This window comes from Odontomachus brunneus, unplaced genomic scaffold, assembly GCF_010583005.1.
Source record: "Odontomachus brunneus isolate Ranch 3 - 2012 unplaced genomic scaffold, Obru_v1 Obru_scaffold_234, whole genome shotgun sequence".
Classification (NCBI taxonomy): domain Eukaryota; kingdom Metazoa; phylum Arthropoda; class Insecta; order Hymenoptera; family Formicidae; genus Odontomachus; species Odontomachus brunneus.
In genome coordinates, this window is record NW_022639684.1 from 428,489 (window position 1) to 447,968 (window position 19,480).

At 36.4% G+C, this 19,480-nt stretch overlaps 3 protein-coding genes and 1 long non-coding RNA gene across 10 annotated transcripts in view; 2 read left to right on the plus strand and 2 right to left on the minus strand.

Annotated features, from left to right (window-relative positions):
- LOC116852532 (protein furry) overlaps nucleotides 1–11,438 on the minus strand; it is a 37,420-nt gene extending 25,982 nt beyond the window's left edge. For 3 of the 7 annotated variants that reach the window (XM_032833004.1, XM_032833001.1, XM_032832999.1), the window contains exons 1-17: nucleotides 9,413–11,438; nucleotides 6,601–6,773; nucleotides 6,025–6,110; nucleotides 5,912–5,953; nucleotides 5,311–5,487; nucleotides 5,035–5,219; nucleotides 4,778–4,971; nucleotides 4,496–4,705; nucleotides 4,211–4,418; nucleotides 3,949–4,086; nucleotides 3,643–3,877; nucleotides 3,147–3,550; nucleotides 2,486–3,061; nucleotides 2,281–2,416; nucleotides 2,024–2,194; nucleotides 1,746–1,935; nucleotides 1,487–1,663 (exon numbers count right to left, since the gene is read on the minus strand). In XM_032833004.1, coding sequence (XP_032688895.1) covers nucleotides 1,487–1,663; nucleotides 1,746–1,935; nucleotides 2,024–2,194; nucleotides 2,281–2,416; nucleotides 2,486–3,061; nucleotides 3,147–3,550; nucleotides 3,643–3,877; nucleotides 3,949–4,086; nucleotides 4,211–4,418; nucleotides 4,496–4,705; nucleotides 4,778–4,971; nucleotides 5,035–5,219; nucleotides 5,311–5,487; nucleotides 5,912–5,953; nucleotides 6,025–6,067 — 3,086 coding nt within the window. In that variant the 5' untranslated portion in view covers nucleotides 6,068–6,110; nucleotides 6,601–6,773; nucleotides 9,413–11,438. The remainder of the gene's footprint in view (nucleotides 1–1,486; nucleotides 1,664–1,745; nucleotides 1,936–2,023; nucleotides 2,195–2,280; nucleotides 2,417–2,485; nucleotides 3,062–3,146; nucleotides 3,551–3,642; nucleotides 3,878–3,948; nucleotides 4,087–4,210; nucleotides 4,419–4,495; nucleotides 4,706–4,777; nucleotides 4,972–5,034; nucleotides 5,220–5,310; nucleotides 5,488–5,911; nucleotides 5,954–6,024; nucleotides 6,111–6,600; nucleotides 6,774–9,412) is intronic. The other 4 variants (XM_032832997.1, XM_032833000.1, XM_032833002.1 and 1 more) reach the window with 4 other exon arrangements.
- A 157-nt stretch (nucleotides 11,439–11,595) lies between these two features.
- Nucleotides 11,596–15,986, plus strand: LOC116852534 (ADP,ATP carrier protein 2). Its single transcript, XM_032833010.1, has 4 exons — nucleotides 11,596–11,896; nucleotides 13,912–14,173; nucleotides 14,520–14,754; nucleotides 14,851–15,986. Exons 1-4 carry the CDS (start codon nucleotides 11,734–11,736, stop codon nucleotides 15,091–15,093), a joined length of 903 nt encoding a protein of 300 aa, XP_032688901.1. The 5' UTR covers nucleotides 11,596–11,733; the 3' UTR covers nucleotides 15,094–15,986.
- LOC116852536 lies at nucleotides 12,198–13,719 on the plus strand. The gene is made up of 2 exons (XR_004379791.1): nucleotides 12,198–12,906; nucleotides 13,338–13,719. It is a non-coding gene; the product is annotated as an uncharacterized LOC116852536 (long non-coding RNA).
- LOC116852535 (vesicle transport protein GOT1B) lies at nucleotides 15,087–17,981 on the minus strand. Its single transcript, XM_032833011.1, has 4 exons — nucleotides 17,427–17,981; nucleotides 17,208–17,299; nucleotides 16,951–17,129; nucleotides 15,087–16,860 (listed from the first exon to the last, which is right to left on the minus strand). The coding sequence occupies exons 1-4, from the start codon at nucleotides 17,449–17,451 to the stop codon at nucleotides 16,734–16,736; spliced, it is 423 nt and encodes a 140-aa protein (XP_032688902.1). The 5' UTR covers nucleotides 17,452–17,981; the 3' UTR covers nucleotides 15,087–16,733.
- Between the last annotated feature and the right edge of the window lie 1,499 nt (nucleotides 17,982–19,480).

A 19,480-nucleotide genomic window follows, 5' to 3' on the forward strand; every position in this document is an offset into this window, starting at 1 on the left:
AGATAGATAGATAGATAGAGAGAGAGAGAGAGAGAGAGAGAGAGAGAGAGAGAGAGAGAGAGAGAAAGAGAGATGTACATGTACGATACAGTGATAGGAGACAGCATGCGAGAGATGTGGTGTTGCGAAAAATAAAGCGAAGTGTATAGCATAGAGGAGGACAAAGCAAATCGGAATCCGCTCCCGAATGCCAAGCGCGAATTTGGTACAAATTGGTGTCAGTTTATTCAGCATAGAATCGTCACTTCACCAATTGACACATTAATATGTCATTTAACAAATGTGCGTATTATTCAGTAGATTTAACGGAGCAACACTTAGTCTTTAAGTATTATAAAAACATAGTTCCGATAGTTATGCCAGTGCAGAATGTAAAGATCAATACTTATCAGAAACTTATAAATTATTATGTAATTCTCTCTACAATAAGATATTTGACACAAGTCTACTAGGAATTAACTCGGGAGACACATGAATTTGACTAACGTTAGTAGATGTCAGTAGACGTGTCCCAGTCATTTTAATCGTACTAAGTATCGTTACAAACATGTAATATAACAAATTTAGCAATTAATAGAAAATATTCTAATAATTTAAAGTATCGTATCAAAAGAATTTTATTAACTTTTTTAATAACATTTTTTTTCGTTTTCTGGTTTCTCTACTTCTTCTCACTTCTCTTTTTAAATTAATTTTATTTTCATTGGGCAAATATAAATGTATTAATGAAATATATTAGTAACATAATAATAAAAATTATACGTGTGTTAAAAAACTTATAGAAATAAATAAAATTTATAAAATTAAAATTTCGATTTATATCATATGTTTGTATAAAAATACACATATTCACATCGTATTTTACGTGTTCATATAGAAATAAACTTGTTCTACTTTCTTATACTATGCAAAGAAAAACTAAAAAAATTTACGTGAAAGATAAAATATGAGATTAACAAATTAGTATAAATATAATAAAAAAAAAACTAATAAATGCGACGAAATGACCGGAGCGCGCCTATTTCCGGATTAATTACTAAGATTGCCTGAGACATATAAGTGGACAATTAGCATTTCTGTGAAATAATGGACAATGTATGATCCAACACCAATTAATACCAAGTGATATTGACTCTATTCGGTGACTTACATCTTTTAAAGGTACACTTAAAGCTCTAATTTATTATTTAGCTAAACATGACCTTTTAATAAACCGGAAAATTTTATCAAAATTAATTCCACTTAAGCTAACGCAAACGTAAGACGTGTGCATAGTTTCCGTCGGTGCAGCTACACCTGAACGTAGTATCTTTGCTACCAATATAATTGCAGTTGCAACCGGCGAATCAATGTACGCGCTTACACATACTTTAACGAGTAGTACATAATAAGCATGAATAATTTATTAAGTTCGAAAAAATTAAATAATAATGATGAATAATATGATATTGAAATTACCGATATGAGTAGCTATATGCTGACCTACCTGAGACTGAGATCCGGACTGGCGCATCGAACAACTGGATTCGGCACAGGTGGCACAACTCTGTACCCAAAAGTCAGATAATTCTTCCAAATATGCATATAGACATCTCTCTCATTCACCGGCTTTCTGACTGTCGTAGAACTTCTCAGTAACGAGGCCCGGTTATCATTTACTGGACTGCAAGAAAACCAATTTAAATTAGTCCAAAATTCAAGTGTTAAGAAATGAAAATATTGATAGTACAGTTACAAAAACTTACGTAGGATCTACCACCGAAAATAGAGAATTTATGCGACTGAAGACAATTGGCCACGAGTGAGCCACTGCATTCGGGCATAGCGTGAGAACTCTATCCTTTTCTAAGAAAGCGAATAAGCAACTAGCCCATGGATCGGCACCGTTTAGATTAAGCGATGAAGAACTCTTAGTGCTATTTTCATCATGAAATCCTGCAACGTAAATATAATAAATAAAATAAATATAGAAACGTGATAAACGTGTTGCCTACATCAAAAGGATGATAAAACAAAATATTACCAGCTGTCCAAACACAACTACTTCTGTCCGCTATCCATTGCAGATCCACGTTAGACGTAGACGCAGCCGCCGCTTTTTCAGCCGGCGGCAGCATAGGATAACACTTTTCCAAAACAGCAGGACAGCAAGAATCGATCACATCGATAACAGGCTGATCATCTTCCGGTGCTCCTAAAAAAACAAAGAGACATACGTAAAATATGCATCCACTTAGAACATGTTGCATGTGTATAATTTATATAACTCTGTATAGTTACCCAGAGTCTTCAACAGAAGTTTAACTTCGCGAAGTATATGAACAGCTAGTCGTCGAGGATAAAGACGACAATTGCAGAGCATAACCAAGGCAAATCCTTCCACCAGATAAAATATATTCGACACAGGCTCCACTTTCTGTAAATATAACACGAGAGGTTTGTATGTATTGCATAGAAATAAAACATTTTCTGCATAAATGCAAACCTGGCCTGATTCGCATTTCTTGATGCCAACGTCAATACGTATATTCACCCGCGTATTATCCACCGATTGTTCCTTGGATCTTATACTGGGACTCGTCAAAGCGTTTTTCCAGCATGTCAGAAGTTGTAACAGCATCCTAAGACCATTGTCTACAAGTTGCGGGAATGTATCTTGCACGTCTCTAGCTAGAAACTGCGTAAATCCGAGGATGACATCTTGTCGCCAGTCGGGAAAATCTAACACTAAGGTTTGTAAACTTTGATACGCCAACGCGCGCAGTTCCTCGTCCATGTGAACCGTTAAGCGAGACAGCAAATCGACCAATTCAGCACCAGTCATTCCATCGGGAATCAATCGCGGCACCGCGGCGACACAAGTTCGAAAGAGGTCTATCCGAGGCTTGCGCTCTCCGGTGATCATTTCGTCCGGTTCTTTGTTCATATTCTGAGTGCTGGTCATCATGAGAGGCCTGCCATAATGAACGTCCAACGCACGTAGGATATCGACGAACACTCGGCGTACGTGTGGGAAATATGACGACATTCCTATGCTTCGCGCGGTATCCTCTGTCAGCATCTATGTTACAAAAGCACATTAAATTATTATTCACATGCTACGTGTTCCAATAAACGCATAAAGACCATGTGTCGATTGTACGTACTTTGTTTAAGAATGTCTTTTTCACACGCATGGTGTTTCCACTTGGCAGTACGCCCATAGTGCGAGGCATCGGCGGTTCTCCCTCCTTTTGCTGCAAACTGTCAGCTACGACGAGGAATGCCCGAAGTCCGATACTCATACGTTCAGGAGTTAAAATTATCTTCACCGGTCGACCGACGGACAGCAAGTCGAACACTATCTCGCGCATCGCAAAGTCTAATCTCTCCTGTGCGATGAATTGGATGATCTTGACAAAAATATTCAGCGGTGTATCTCGCGGTACTACTGCTTTCGATCCTTTGGGAAACAGAGAATTTACTATGCTCTGTAGTCTGCTTTGCGTAGCTGAGTTGCTCTCGCATTTGATTCGTATCATGTAAACCCAGAGTAAACGGTATAAAGCCTCTGTAACATGATAAATATAAGAATATGCACGTTCGTATTCTCGTTTTTTTCTAAAAAAAATTATATATATAAGATTTGTATTTTAATCTTACCTAACGCAACTCGGCACATTTTTGGATCGCGATTCTTCAAGTGAGACAGACACATTGCTAAAAAGTAGTGCCAATTTTGCAAAAAGAATGTTTTCTGGCTAACACAGAGCAAACAGGTTACTAAAGGGAAAAGTGCAAGCCTGTGTTTGGATTTTGTACACATGTCCAATGTTGTTGAATACAGCATTTCTACAAAGTTTTTCAAGCATGGTACGTTCACTTCATTTTTCACAGCCTGAAACATAAAATGTAAATAATTATAATAATACATAAAAAGATGCGAAATTGATCATTTGAAATACTTACAGCAGCAACGGGAACTAATATCTCGACAAACAGACCAGCTAAGGCATGCTTCACATCTTTGTCTTTTACTTCTAAGAAGTATTGAGCGCATTCTTGCATAAATTGAAATGATGCCTCAAACTCTTCTATTGGTACCATCTGAAAAAAATATATATACATCATATATAATAAAGAATATAAACACAAAATTTAGAAATATGACGTGCAATTTAAAGTATACATATTTCAAATTATTTTTTTTTTAGCTCGATAAACTAATTACCTTAACTCTGAAAAATTTCATTCCCATCAACAGAGAAATAATACTCTGCGTAGTATGTGGGCCTAGCTCTTTAGCGCGTAATTCTTTCAATTCCACCATAAACCGCTTTCTCACTGACATGAATCTGGACTGCGCCAAAACTCCAATTACTTCGGCATAAAGATCCGCAATAATGTGAATATTAGCTGCATTTGGTTCATTTTGTATACTAAAAAGATATAAAGATTAATTAGACTTGTTATATTTTTTACATTAATTTATATTATAACAAAATATTTTATCTACCCTTCTCTATATTTAAAATGTTTAAAAGCAATATTTTCTATGTAGGTTACTAAATCTTCATGTCCGGGGTGAAACGGTAATTGACGTAAAACCTCGATCAGCATTAAACAAAATATAAATTCGACAGCAAGATCTCTGCGTTCTTGCAATAAGTCTGCTTCACTCCTTTCCACTGTTTCTACACTTCCTGATACAATTGTATACATAATGCTGAAATTATATATTTATTATTTATACTTGTATAAAATATATTAATATACGGATTTTCACGCATTTTCCTACCTTTTCCCCTTTTGATCTTCCTTCCCAGGTTTCTTTTGATCACCGCCTTGATCTACGAGTTGACGCTCGTACCAGTTGAACAGAGCTCTTAATATTGATGGCAGACAGTGCTCGGCAACTGAACCAAAAGCTGATAAAAGCTGATCAAATTGCGGATCTTCCCCTCTTTGCAAGACTTTCGACAGTTGTTTCTCCTAAAAATAACATATTTTAGCAGTATTCTAAACAATCTTATAAATAGTAGTTAGTCAACTTACATGCTCTGTCATAACAGCTTCCATTTTCTTTTCAGCCTGTGAAGTGAATTCTGCAAATAGAATGCGCATCACATATTCTCCTGGTCTCAAGTCCATGTCTCCTATTTGTTGTGGTTTTACTGTCTCCTTTTGGGCACCCCATGGCAGTACTACAGTTATCGCACTGACTCTACTTGAACTTGATTCTAAGATATAACAATGATTGTATATTAATTTTATTTATAATTTGGAATATTAGTGATTATTACTAGAGTAAAGTTAATAATATAAACTTACCATTGCCAGATACTGAAGTACTGGCAGTATAAATACTAACAGCATCGCTGCTTTCTCCCTGTGTAGTTCCATGAACTGTGAGCAGCTCTTGTACTGGTTCAAGGATAGCTTGTGATGCTGATTCAGCCGTTCCTTCATGTAGTCCTTCATTGTGTGTTGTTCTTGATTCCAAGGCTTCTACAAAAGCACAATATAAGGTTGGGATTTATATCTGTTTTAAACCTATTTTCATTATATTCTAAACAGATTTGAGACTATATAATACATAAAAGGAATAAAATACAAAATACTTTAATTCATTTTCTCAACATACTTTAGATTTATTTCTTAAATTGATAATTTAAACATGCTTATATTATTATATTATTTTCATTATCATTTATTAAACTATAATATAAAAGGTATATTTCAAGTTTAACAAAATAATAATACTGAGTGAGGAAACAAAAAAAAAAAAATGAAGCCCTATTCTGTAATATAACAGATACCTACAATGAACACTAATTCAATTATATATCAGGCTTGATGGTCAACTTTATATAGTTGTATGTATTAGGAATGAAACATATATGTATAAATTATTAATAAAGCAATAACTTACCAGCTTGAGCTTCATTGCTCGCATTTGGTTGGATTTCTGTGCCTGGTTAGATATATGCACAAAATTATTAATTTATAAATTTATTGTTATGTAAAATATAGTAATTAACCAACCTTCCGTCATGTTGCTGATTTTTGCCTTCTCTTCAGGCAACATTTATAATGGACGACATAATGGTTTAACTGTAGTATGATTACATCTAAAACAGTAGTAATATTTAATTCAACTCTGTTATCACAAACTTTAGATAATATTGATGGATAAAAGAAATACATAATAGAAATCAACATCTATCCCTCATAAAAGGAAGAAAAAATAGATATCTTTTATATGATTACTTGTCATTGCAGTACTGATCTTTTTTACATGAGTGAATGAAATGTTACTAGTGTAGTAAATAATTTCTTGTGTATAACTAATTAAACACATTAAAAATGACAATTACTAACTGGAGCAATAGTGGTAACTTATAAAGATTGTGTAACGTGATGTTTAAATGTAAACATCAAATTGAAAAGGTATCTTACGACGCAACTCATATCCGGGATAATTACACAAGTTAATTATTTAATTAATGCGCAGCTATGAAAATACACATTGCACGGAGTCATAATCAGCGGAAGGGGGAGTAAGGGAGTACATGTCACACACATCGTCATATAAAGCAACAAAATCACAAAGATGCTCACTGTAAATCCGTGCCGATGTCACTGACGTTTCATCGATCTCACCTCTATTCACGTACACGACGAAATGTAATATTTCGTCGTAAAAAACTTTAACGCATTCTTGATGGAACGTCGACAGGTTCCGGTCAGATGGTACACTCTCAAGAACTTAGAAATGAAGCACTGCGCACCATCTAGCAAAATAGAAGGAACTATTATGAGAAGCTCTCTATCTTGCTTTCTCATTCTCTTTCTCTCTTTCTTTCTCTGCTCGGAGAGGAGGGAAAACGTTTGTTTCCTCTTGCCTAGAGTATATATATATATATATATATATATATATATATATATATATATATATATTTCTTTGAATTTTAAGTATAATTTTAATATTTTCTTCACTGTTTATCATCTATCAAAGTAGTACCACTAGATAGCATTGTTTTACAATTGAACTTATCGAATGTTATACCAACAGAGTCTCTCGCGCCAAGACAATTTGAATAATCAAATGTTTCAAGAGAGAGTATAACATATACACATTTATATTATCGTAAATATGCCTAAATATTTCTATTGATATTATAATATAATATAATAATATAGTATACATTTGGTATTATAAAAAAACCAATATAAAAGAAAACATTATTTTTAGCTTGTATAAAATAAAACAGTACCTTACTTGAAAGGATCGTTTGTTCACGGTTGTAATTGTAAAATTGTAAAAATTACTTTGTTAAAATGTACTATATCAGATGTATCAAAGAAAAGATATGCGACTAAGCGACAGAAAACATTGGCGAGCTACATTTATTTTTACGAGAATTTATTTTTATGTAGTTATGCGCGAACACAACACAAATCTAACTATGACGCGCTTTCCAACAGACTCAGTATAATAAACAGAAGTATGAATTCCCAGATAGCACAGAAAATTCAAGAAGAATTCAGTCGTATGTCACTAATTCTGAGTTTATTTTCAGCAAATGCAAATGCAAAAAGAATTCTTCAGAGTTCAGTTCAGTGAGAAGAATTCTTTTTGAATCTAAAAATGAACTCAGAATTGGTGACATACGACTGGATTCTTTTTGAATTCTATGTGCTATCTGGGTAAATATTTTTATCATATATTGTACGAAACGAACTCACACCGTGCAAAAAGACAAAATTTATCTAACAAAATGACTTCTAGCCGTACAAATATACAAAACATCCAACATGTTATATAAAAGACTATAAATATTATATAAAATACTATTACATTTGTATATTTCTATTTAGAAGTTTACCACATATATATCTAGCTTATCAGGGACAGCCAACTAGTCGATTACAACTAGTCCATTTTAAAGCAATCGTCAATCAATCTATATATTTCCAAATTCTTAAATTTATACTAATCATAGAGATAAATATATACATATAATTATTTTATATTAGATTAATGCAAAAAATATTTATTGTGTTCTTACTAAATACTGTTTTAAATGTAGCTGGAGGAGTTCACAATAGTTTCTTAGCCCGATCGAGAAATTTTTTTCTTTAAATGAAAAACACGTATTGAAATTAATGGTAACTATATGTTGATTAATAAGAGTTACATCGAAGTGTGTGTAAAAATTTGCTTTTCAATTTTATTTAAAAAATTAACACATTTTCGAAGCAATTTGATGGAAATAACAATTTGTGAAATCGCGAAGAAAACAGTTTCAATCTGACAAAGATTTCTCAACCGTCGCTTACGTAATGAAAATACGAGTCGTGTGACGTCGATAAAACAAAAATTATCATACGTCTGCACGTCGTTGCAGAGAAGTATGATCACTCTAAAACATATTGCGCTTGAATCGATATTCACAACGACAATATCAACGACGACGACGACAATGAGGACTTTTTTGTCTTTCCTTCTGTAGATTATATGTCTAAACGACGATGCGTTTTGCAATCACGTAGTGTTCGCGTCCTCGAGTTCCTAATGATAATAAAATTGACTGCGAATACCTCTCAGGTGCATTGACCATCAGAACCCGCGGTTACGCAGCCATGCGGCAGTTCGTATCATCAAGGTCGCTACTTAATCCAATACGCGACATTCAAGACTCCGAGTTCAGGTCCGATATCTAATGAACCACTGTTGCTAACACGTTGTCACGTGTTCGATTGCATTCTTACGAACTATGTACATCAACGTGTACATCTCTCGAATCTTTGTCACTGAAACTTATTACGAAACTTTTACCTTATCAGATCAGGAAAGATCATATCGTGATAACAGAAAATGATCTTCTAATTCTCATTCTTGTAATTCTTGAACATCGAAGAGTTTTCTCTTCTTATCTTGTCCACCAAACTTTTATTAATGATAATTCTAGAACAGCTGGAATAACTTGCGATACTCTTATGAATTTTTGTTAGTCTGGCTATTGACTCTACGTTAAAATCAGACAAAATAAACACACATCGCGGTTGCCAACTTTTATAGCAGTTAAATAACTCGTGATGACGTTAGTATTAATGTTATAGTGTAGTAATAGTGTCAGTATATGTTATGGACAAATGTTTCATTTTTTTTTATAGATTTCTATTTGCGACTTTTATTTTTATTATGTCTTTTTATTATATTTAACCTTGTTTTTTTAATTTTATTTCACATCTTCATACAAACTATCATGAACATTTTGCACTTTCATAGTGTGGCTCTCGCGACCTGAACAACTAAAATTTGCTATTGTGTTATTTTTTAACACATAAACTATACTTTGATATAAAAAATATGGTTCACACTAGAAAAAATACAGTTGATTTCTTAGTTACTATTAATTATGCATACGCTTTCTCATTCTGCGTTTTTCCGCACTCCTATTTCGTCATTCAGAGCGTGACGTTCATCCTCTTATGCGATGCCGTCCGATGATGAACCGGAAATGTTGATATGCGTTAGACACCGCTTTGGTCAGATAATGAGCTACGAAGAACTTATGAAATAATAAGCATTATCTTTAAATCAACTTTGCGAAACGTAAACGAATAATAAACCAAACAACACAAACGTCTTGTACGAGATGTCTAAAAGAAAGAAATGACATAACTTTAACAGATATGCGTATGAATATTTACACGAATGTTTCTAACACATTTTTTAGAAGCTGATACTATCTGGAAAGTCATTATTTTTAGTTAACTTTATTCAAGCTTTGTCCTACAGCTTTTATTTGTCAGCCGTTTTTTGCTTGTCACGAAATCCAGTATTGAGAATTAGCGTCATACATTGACCGTTGATCTTTCCCACACGAAACCAAATTCCTCAGCAAATCTACTTGAAAGATTCCTCGACTTGCATTAGCCTGCAAGTCTTATCTCATTATCTCAAGATTTATCGAGCGCAAGGACAATGCCAAGTATAATTCGAATGTTATCGAGCTATCACAGTCATTTCCCGCACACACGGAGAGATCGCTGATAGACACACGGACGTTGACAAGTGTCTCGTAATCTCGATATCGATGTAGTACCGCATGCGTAGGCAAAATTGGATGGTTACTTTTAGCAACGTCCAATTTCGCGAACGGAAGGTTTACACGCGCGCGCGCGCGTATTCCTCTCTTCGAACGCGTGTATAAATACACTCTGTACCTTGACGTTACTTCATTGAACTGTGGCTCGCGGTCCCTCCGCAACTCGATGGCCCTAAGCCAGGCTTACGCAAGCGTCCCGTTGACCTCTTTCTTCAACAGAGAATTGACCTTGCGTCTCGTTCTTGACAAACCCGCGCGAGCGAGCCAAAATGTCTGAACTGTCCGCCTTGAACACAACCGAGGATTCAAATAGCAAAGGGATATTCATACAGTCACGTGGTTGACTTGCAGTTGGTTGATATTTTTCTGAAAAAAGTTAAGATAAGATAGCAAAAAGAAAGAGAGAGAAAATTAGATGATAACTGAGTTACTACAAATTTAAGTATTAGACTTTTGCAATTATTAATATCATCTGTGACATTAAGACTTTTGGAGTCTCGGGATTATCTTGATTTATGACTTCGGATACGAGAAAATACATATTAAGTATTCTTGCAAAATATGTTAAAATAAAATAATATGTTTACAAAATTTCCGAATACTTTTTCCCTTTGTTCTAATAAATAACCATAAAATCAACGTGACAAAATTATGAGAGAAGATAGATTAGAGAGAAAGATTATATGTCACATTAATTTTATGGTTATTTATTAATTATTCGAACATTGAACAAAATGTTCAGAGTATTTTACAAATCCACTCAATCGATTGCAAGTTGCAATATGAATATATCTTTTTATCTTAATGTATTTTTTAAGAATTTTTTGAGTGTATTTTTTTACTTTTGACTTCACAATCAAGACTTCCACGGTAAGAAAATAAGAGTCTTAACGCTAATACAATACGCACTAGATATACGTTTTGTACACTGGCACTAGAAAGAATCAATTTCTCCAACAGATAATTCTATTCTATTTGGAGGTTATTCGATAAAATGTTCTCTCTTCTCAGTGATTTTCTCGACCTAAATAAACATGTATACACGTATATCTAATACAGATGCGCGTCTCTTTGCAATATGAAACGAATGAGAATTAAAGAAAACTATCAGATTTCGCGCGGCTTTCCCGCCATTGTGTTTGTAATTTCATACAATTGTCAGCGACAACGATCGCGGCGGTCCACGGATAAGGACCGGATACGTCATCGTGGCGTAGTGGGTGGCGGTTCCTTTCGAACAAGGAATACGCGTGCGGCGGCGGTCGCGCGAAAAGCAACGCGGCATGTCGGTCGACGACGCGCACGAGGACAAAAGGTCGTGAATCGGACGGAAGCGTTCGACGATTGAAGAGTGTCACGGCGACCGCGAGTGTCACGGTCCCGAGGTTACTGGTGCATACCGTGCTACGAACGTTGACGGCGCTCGGGTGCTGCGCAGATGACACACGTGACCCTGCGCACGCCTGTCTATTCTTAGCGCAGGTCCGTTCTGACGAGACGAACGGAACACTGTGCCTCGATCACTCGTCGTCCGGCGCGCGTCCGACGTATACACCGTAGGGAGGATTCGATCTTTCCTTTCTCTCTCGCTCTCCTTTACATCACCTGTATCTCTCGCACACCACCCTACGGCACAATGTCTGGATTAACGGACCCCGTGGCGTTCGCTAAGGATTTCGTGGCCGGCGGTGTGGCCGCGGCGATCTCCAAGACCACCGTGGCGCCCATCGAGCGCGTCAAGTTGCTGCTGCAAGTACAGCACATCTCCAAGCAGATCGCAGAGGACCAGCGTTACAAGGGTGAGTGAAATTTCCTCTATCTCTGTCTCTTTCTTTCATTGTCCTCTGTCCTCCCTCTGTCTCTCTCCTCTTTTTTTTCCTCAAGTCCTAGGGTCACGAGGGAAGCACCGGCCGTGTCACGCGCGTGGTATCATGGCAATTGAGACACGATCAAGTGCGAATTCGCTGCGAAAAAGACACGCTGAGCGAGACGCGGCGGATTCAGCCGACGGCACAGCCCCGCCGGACATGTGACAGTAGCCAGAGAGTGATCTCGTGCGTGTGTCAGCGCTCCTAGGGTGGTTCCCTACGGCATCTCGCGTTCACCGCGGCCGAGGAGAAGACGGTGGTGACCGTTATGTAATGCCGTTAGCGCATTAACGTCTAGGGCGCTTCGCGTGCCGCGAGCGCGCCACGCGGCGGCGACGACGCGAGTATCGATATTTTGTGCATTTATGTAACGAAGGTCGTGCATACGGCCTTTTCGGCAGCTTACATAACTTTCTCGCAACCGTCACCGACCGATCGCATATAGCCACGAAAAAGCCTATATCGGCAATCGCTCGGGGATGGATCGATATCCCAATGGAACGTACCGTTCGGCCAGATGGCAGGCGGCGCATAGCGGCTTCTCGCTAACGACCGTGCAACGAAGACGTGCCTCCGATCGATGACGGTGCGGTCCAATATGGCCGCCACGGTCTTTCGGTCGGCCACGAGACCGAATTTCTTCCCGCTTGCCTACTTCCGCGCGTCACAAATCGACTGCGTTCAGCGGAACGAAGCGATCAGTCAGTGATTTACTGGTCTTTACCGTCAGATCCCTAAATCTAGACCAATTACTGCTGATGAATTGCTTAACCGTTGTGTCCGCTGAACGTATTCATTCACACCGTCCATAGAGTCACCCTGCTGATTCATTCCTGTCGTGCGATCAAGACTAGCGTCTTTGGCACGATCTCTTTTCGATGCGCAGCGCGAGAAACATGTCATTGTCGCGATAACTTGCAGTTTCAACTCATTAGGTTCTGGTAATTTCGCTAGAGATCATTTGCTTTTGAGCTACTGTTAGATATACTATATGCTGCTGCATTCCGCATGCTTTGCATTTTGGATGCGTTCGGAGAACACGCTACCAACGCTACTGAGTTCTTTTATCTTTATCGCTTCTTAGGTAAACAAAGATAGAATGACACAATAGCGCTAATAGCAAGCTCTCCGAACGCACCCTTTGTCTTCAAGATTATCGTACACGGAGTCTCCTAGAATGTCACTTTTCTTCAATGTGATAGTTTTTGTTTTTACGTAACTTTTATGTTGCTTGAACTTTGAACTCTAATACCTCGAGTATAATTCGTAAAGTAACCTTCATAGAAAGTTCTGAAACCTTAATAAAGCTGCGTTCCGAAACTCACTTCATATGACTTTATATAAAATTTAGTTCATATGACGTATATTATAGAATTTCAGCACTGGCAGTGAATTTCGGAACGCAGCCTAAATTAATTGGTACAGTATAGATTTAGAATAAAATCGCCGAGTTAAATTGATTGCGATGAGGAGATTGAGATAACTGGGAAGATTTTGTAATCTGTCAGTGTACAGCAAGCAATTTTAAATTTATGTACGTAACAGTTGCTTTTAGAATTGATGAAACTAAAGATTGGCAAATACGCTGCAGTCAACAACTCAAATTTTTATTTGATGTAAAGCAATTCGTATGTAGTTATTGAAATTCCACTTTGATTTTGTATATGAAGTGTCAAAACTATAGTAATTCATATTGTTCATGAATCTTTTAAGTTTTTGTCATTCAAATTCTTACTAAAGCTCTTTAATAAGTATTTGTGAATATCTTCTTTCATAATTCTTTTGATTTTTAACATTTAATCACCCTTACGATTAAATTTTGACAATCTGCAAATGTCTCTATCTATATATATTTTTAATTATCATTTAAAATCAATAAAATTAAATGCAAAAATAAGAATGAATTAATCTTTGTTCATCTCTTGATATTATATATTATCTTTCAGGTATGATCGATTGTTTCGTTCGTATCCCACGTGAACAAGGATTCTTAAGTTACTGGCGTGGTAATCTTGCCAACGTTATCAGATACTTCCCAACGCAGGCTTTGAACTTTGCCTTCAAGGACAAGTATAAGCAGATTTTCCTTGGTGGTGTTGACAAGAACACTCAATTTTGGCGTTACTTTGCGGGAAATCTCGCATCTGGTGGTGCCGCTGGTGCTACATCTCTGTGCTTTGTCTATCCACTTGACTTTGCCAGAACTAGGTAAGTTGTATGAGATCTTCCGTTGAGTTAATACTATGGGAATGGTTATCAATTAAATAATAGTTTTTAGGTATATTATATCAATTAAATAATATGCAATAAGTGGTACAGTTAAATTTTTTTATAAATCCTTGTAGCTGCTATTTTAAAATTGTTATTTTGAATTATAAATCACATTTTTATAGACAATTGATCACACGATCAATCACGCTATTATATTAACATCATTATATCTAATTTTTAACTAACATATTTGCATTTTTATATGGAATGATGGATTTTTAAAAACCTAGAATTCTTAATATTTGTAGTTATTTATTGATCTCGTTCTTTTGTTTATTGCTAGATTGGCTGCTGACGTAGGTAAAGGTGCTGGTCAACGCGAGTTCACTGGATTGGGTAACTGTTTGACGAAGATCTTCAAAGCTGACGGTATCGGTGGTTTATACCGTGGTTTCGGCGTATCTGTCCAGGGTATCATCATTTACCGTGCTGCTTACTTTGGTTTCTATGACACTGCCCGTGGTATGCTGCCAGACCCCAAAAAGACTCCATTCCTTGTTTCATGGGGTATCGCCCAGGTGAGCAGTCGATACTAGAAAATTCTATCACTTCTATGGATTTGTAAATGTCGATGTTGTAAATGTTTTTATCTGTTTTCTTGAAATTCTTTTTAGGCTGTGACCACTGTCGCGGGCATTGTGTCTTATCCATTTGATACGGTACGTAGGCGTATGATGATGCAGTCTGGTCGTGCCAAGACTGAAATTCTGTACAAAAGCACTCTTCACTGCTGGTCCACTATTTATAAGACGGAAGGTGGTAGTGCCTTCTTCAAGGGCGCGTTCTCCAATGTCCTTCGTGGTACCGGTGGTGCGCTCGTGCTCGTACTGTACGACGAGATCAAGAACCTCCTTTAAAATGCTAAATGGGATCCTCGTCTCGTTACTTTCATCGAACATAAACATCGTCATTATTACCTACACCATCTGATTTGATAGCAAATTCCGAACTGACGGACAATGAGACTCGCTGTCAGTTCTAACGAACAAGTAATTCAGGCTGAGGACGTTCGGTAGCAGCTCGTAAAATGCATGAAACTCGGCAGAAATTGTAAACGTAAAAAGGTAAAAAAAAGAAAAAACATAGAAGAGAATCTGCTTAATTTATTGCCGGATTCAGTATTTTCCCGCAGCGGCTGACAGGCATTACGTGCTGTATTTTCATATTACACTACAGTTGAGAACGAATTAAAAAGACAAGTAGAATTGTCAAGTTCGAGCAAGTCACGACAACCAAAAATCGTGATCACGATTACCTGAAAACGTTCCATAAATAGGCCAATTGCAATATTAAGGCTGCGTTCCAACATTCACTGCCAGCGCTGAAAAACTATAATTTATGTAGTTAAATATACTATAGATTTTGAGCGCTGTCAGTGATTTTGAAACATAGCCTAAGTATCGAAAGTATCATTGCCTAGAGAAATCTGAGTCAGCGCACGTGAAGTCAGTGAGAGAGGCGGACGCGCGACGACGACGTCATTACGGCGATGGCGGGGCGCGTAGCTTGGGCCGCCCCCCGCCTTACTCTCGGCCCGTTGTAGATAATTCATAAGTAATAAACTTCTCATTTTCTGATAATATCAACCAGTCTGTCGAACTTCGATAGACGATAATTTAATTTCGCACTTCAGACGACTATGTGTAAGAAGAAAAACGTTACTCAGAATGTATGCATCTAATCTGTTCATGTTAGGATGCATGCAGATGCAGGGGAAGCAGCAGATCAATAAAAATGATATAAAATTTCATACATTCGGAATCTTGTTCCTTCCTAGAAATTAATGAGAATTTGATTAAAGAAAAAAATTTTGAGTTGGCTTCTTCATAGTATGTTTGAATCAAATTCTCATTGAATTATAGATTTAATTAAAGTGTAAAGTTTTAGATTAGGCTTGTAGATGATAGATACATGTGTATTTCAATTTTCAATTCAAGACTAGTATTGATTTGACATGTGCTTCTGAATATGTGTGAAAATTCTGATTTCCTTGGAAACTTATAAGAGGATTTTGTATAAGGTAATACATCTGTCTCAATATGTAAAACTTCTTATTAATATATAACACATACACATTCATTTATTATCTCACTGTAAACATTTATTAAATACCTGGTCAAGAAAAGGATATGCTTTTGGCCACTATCAACTTCAACCAATATATAGATGCGAATATCGCCAAGTTAACAAAATTCAAATTGTCATTTATACAAAAAGTTCATATATATAAAGTTATGGAATGCTTTACATAACCAATCGCATCCTTGACGTAATCAGGTAGCACACAAATCACATTAATTGCAAACATAAATTAATTGTACTAGACTTATTGATATTTTCTTACACATTGGCATTGTAAGAGGTAAATTAATTTTACGTTTTTGTACAAAGATCTGAATTTGACAACTGACATCCTAAAATGGGAATGACAAAAAAAAGATGGAACACCATGAGAACATTTTATATACATATAAGCAAAAAGATATGAATGGTCTTATCATACAGTTGTTCTATTAGAGTCACCTGCTATCATATCCAGAATCCGACTGAGACCAGGCATGTTTAGTATAGTTCCCAATATAGGTACTCTTCGTAAGAAATTTATTGCTACTGGTAGAAAACCACTAAAATACAAAGAAACGTAGATAATAAACTAATGGTGTAGAAATAACTTTTATACAATATTCATCAATTATTAAGTTTAATACACTCACCTGAAGAGCAGTATAAAACCATAGGTCTCTAAAATCATGCCTATAATGGGCCAACCCATAAGTACCACAAAAACACCTCCTAAGAACGAGACACTAGCTTTCATTTTATGTCTTTGAAAAAAGAAATTTAAAGTCCTCCATGGTCCAATTACACATGCCAAACCCGAAATAAATAGAAGCTGTAAATTGACCCAAATAATCGCTCAGAAACATATTTTTGCAAACAAATGAATGAATGACGAATGTGACAATCTTACATTTCCAATGGCGAGTAAGCCTTTATCAAACAGCAGTAATACACCGAGAAACAAGAAGGAAATTCCAAATCCTGCCAAACCTACTCCAATCTCTAAAATTCAATGAAATTATAAAATGAAAGTATTATAGTAAAATCAACAATATTTAATAGTCATCTCGTATATTCGCCAGCTTTTTCATACAAAGTCGGTAAATATTGGTTCGATTTTTTTACTTACTTTGTGTATCCGTAATTTCGAACATTATTTACAAATGGCTTTTGTAAGAAGCACGCACAATATACTCGACGATTTTATTTGTTTGCACGATACCGTGACGATTATAGAAAAAGCTAACCTATATCCACGTCATTGGTTATGATGCGGCACGATTTCACTGTGCAACATCATATAAAGCTTTGTCAAGTTTTCTGTATGAGCGCCGTTTGTACTGCAGTAAATTCACTCGACTATCACTTTAGTTTTGTTATATTCTATTATCTATCATTTTCGCGAGAAACTACTGCTTAGAAAATAAACCAACTGAATAACTGTGGATCCACACACAATTGGAATCTATAACCTCTATAACTTCAATTTAAATATCAACCAGAATCTTGATTGACACGATTTATCCCGATTAGTCCCGACCTCTTAATCGTTATCATGTACACACACACATGTACATATATGCTGCGATCTCATATAACTACAGATTTTCAACCTCTAGTATGTTAGGTTTAAAAATAATTGTTGTTAAAAAAAACTGTTTCATAAATTCATCAATCATGAATTTTTCACGTGTATTTGATTTTATTGATCAAGTAATCTTTTCCCCTAGTATAAAATGAAAAATGAGTAATTTTGCAGTAAATATATATATATATATTTGGAAGTGATTATATATATAATAAATCTTTTCCTTCAATGTAATTTGTGAAAAGTGAACATTTTCATATATTTTCAAGAGATTTTCACTTTTTACGGGTTTACACTAAAGGAGAAGATTGACCCTTTGTTCGTTCTTTAGGCTGAGTTTCCACTTAGCGCGTCACGCGTCATGTCGTCCGTCGCGTTATGAGTTAAACCAATCAAATCGTCCCATTTTATACGTAACGATGTGACTTCTGTAGCCCTATTCTGTAACTCGTTATTGGAGTTAACGACAGTTTCGTTATCGTTGTGCAACTTTTGTATACCATAGAAAAGCTGCGCAATGATAACGAAACTACCGTTAACTCCAATAACGAGTTACAGAATCCCAGCACAGGGGTCTGATTCTTGACGGTGTGTGAATGAGATATGCATGCGAAAATCTATAGTATACGTAACGTGAACTATAAATTTTCGCATACGTATCTCATTCGCATACCGTCAAGAATCGAGCCCCTGAGGCAACGCATCGCTTATTGCTCGACATTTTAAACAAAAAATGTATGGTTCATACTCTCAACTCACTTTTATCAATAAAGGTACCTTAAACCTTCTGAGCAAATTAGGTGACTTCTAAGCTACTTTTATCGATAAAATTGAGTTTAGAGTATAACCAGAATATGGACCAATGTATCTTGTACATTGAAATATATAGTACATACTCGAAGCAGTACTGTCTATGGTGCGCCATAAGCAGGATACGAGGGAAAGACAGACTGCTATTTAAGTTTGAATTGGTCCTCAAACTCAATTCAATTTATTTGATTCATATATATTCTTATCCTGACTCACATACAAATCGTTGGTATTAGATTATGTTGTGCCTGCTCATGCATTGCATTGACGCGTCGCGACGCGTTCAGTGTAAATAAGAATGACGCTATTCTTGAGCTTCCGTCGCGTCACGAGTTCGAGTCCCGACCTAGCAAACCGCGCTCTCGATGTTTTTCTATCTCCGGAACGAAAAAAAACGCAAGTCCTGAACGCATGGCGTCCCGCCGCCACCTAGTACGCCCTCCTTTTTTTATGGTGGAATCCCCCAAGGCGCATTGCGTTCAAACACCTGGGCCTCTATTCTAGAAATTTTTGCATATACGTAATTTTCATTGCGCAGCTATTTTATAGTATGATTTTATAATATAATTAAACCTGCGCAGTAAAACTTATATATACGCAACTATTTCAAGAATAGAGACCCAGGGCTGCGTTCGGAAACGTCACTCGAATATTCTCTCTCTCTTTTTATCTCACTCTTGTATCTCGCTCACTCCAATGCAACGGGTACACTTGAGTGACGTTTCCGAACGCAGCCCTGGGGGCTGCCAAAAAATTGATCTAACAGTAATAATTGCTGATTGCTC

What these genes read in the sequence shown, in the direction of transcription:
- LOC116852534 (XM_032833010.1), top strand. Translation starts at nt 11,734, where the DNA reads ATGTCTGGATTAACGGACCCCGTGGCGTTCGCTAAGGATTTCGTGGCC. An exon ending in AGAGGACCAGCGTTACAAGG is followed by an intron (nt 11,897 to 13,911) that starts GTGAGTGAAATT and finishes ATTATCTTTCAG; the next exon opens with GTATGATCGATTGTTTCGTT. An exon ending in TTTCATGGGGTATCGCCCAG is followed by an intron (nt 14,755 to 14,850) that starts GTGAGCAGTCGA and finishes AATTCTTTTTAG; the next exon opens with GCTGTGACCACTGTCGCGGG.
- LOC116852535 (XM_032833011.1), bottom strand. Translation starts at nt 17,451, where the DNA reads ATGTTCGAAATTACGGATACACAAA. An exon ending in CGAAATTACGGATACACAAA is followed by an intron (nt 17,300 to 17,426) that starts GTAAGTAAAAAA and finishes ATTGAATTTTAG; the next exon opens with AGATTGGAGTAGGTTTGGCA. An exon ending in GGTTTTATACTGCTCTTCAG is followed by an intron (nt 16,861 to 16,950) that starts GTGAGTGTATTA and finishes TTTGTATTTTAG; the next exon opens with TGGTTTTCTACCAGTAGCAA.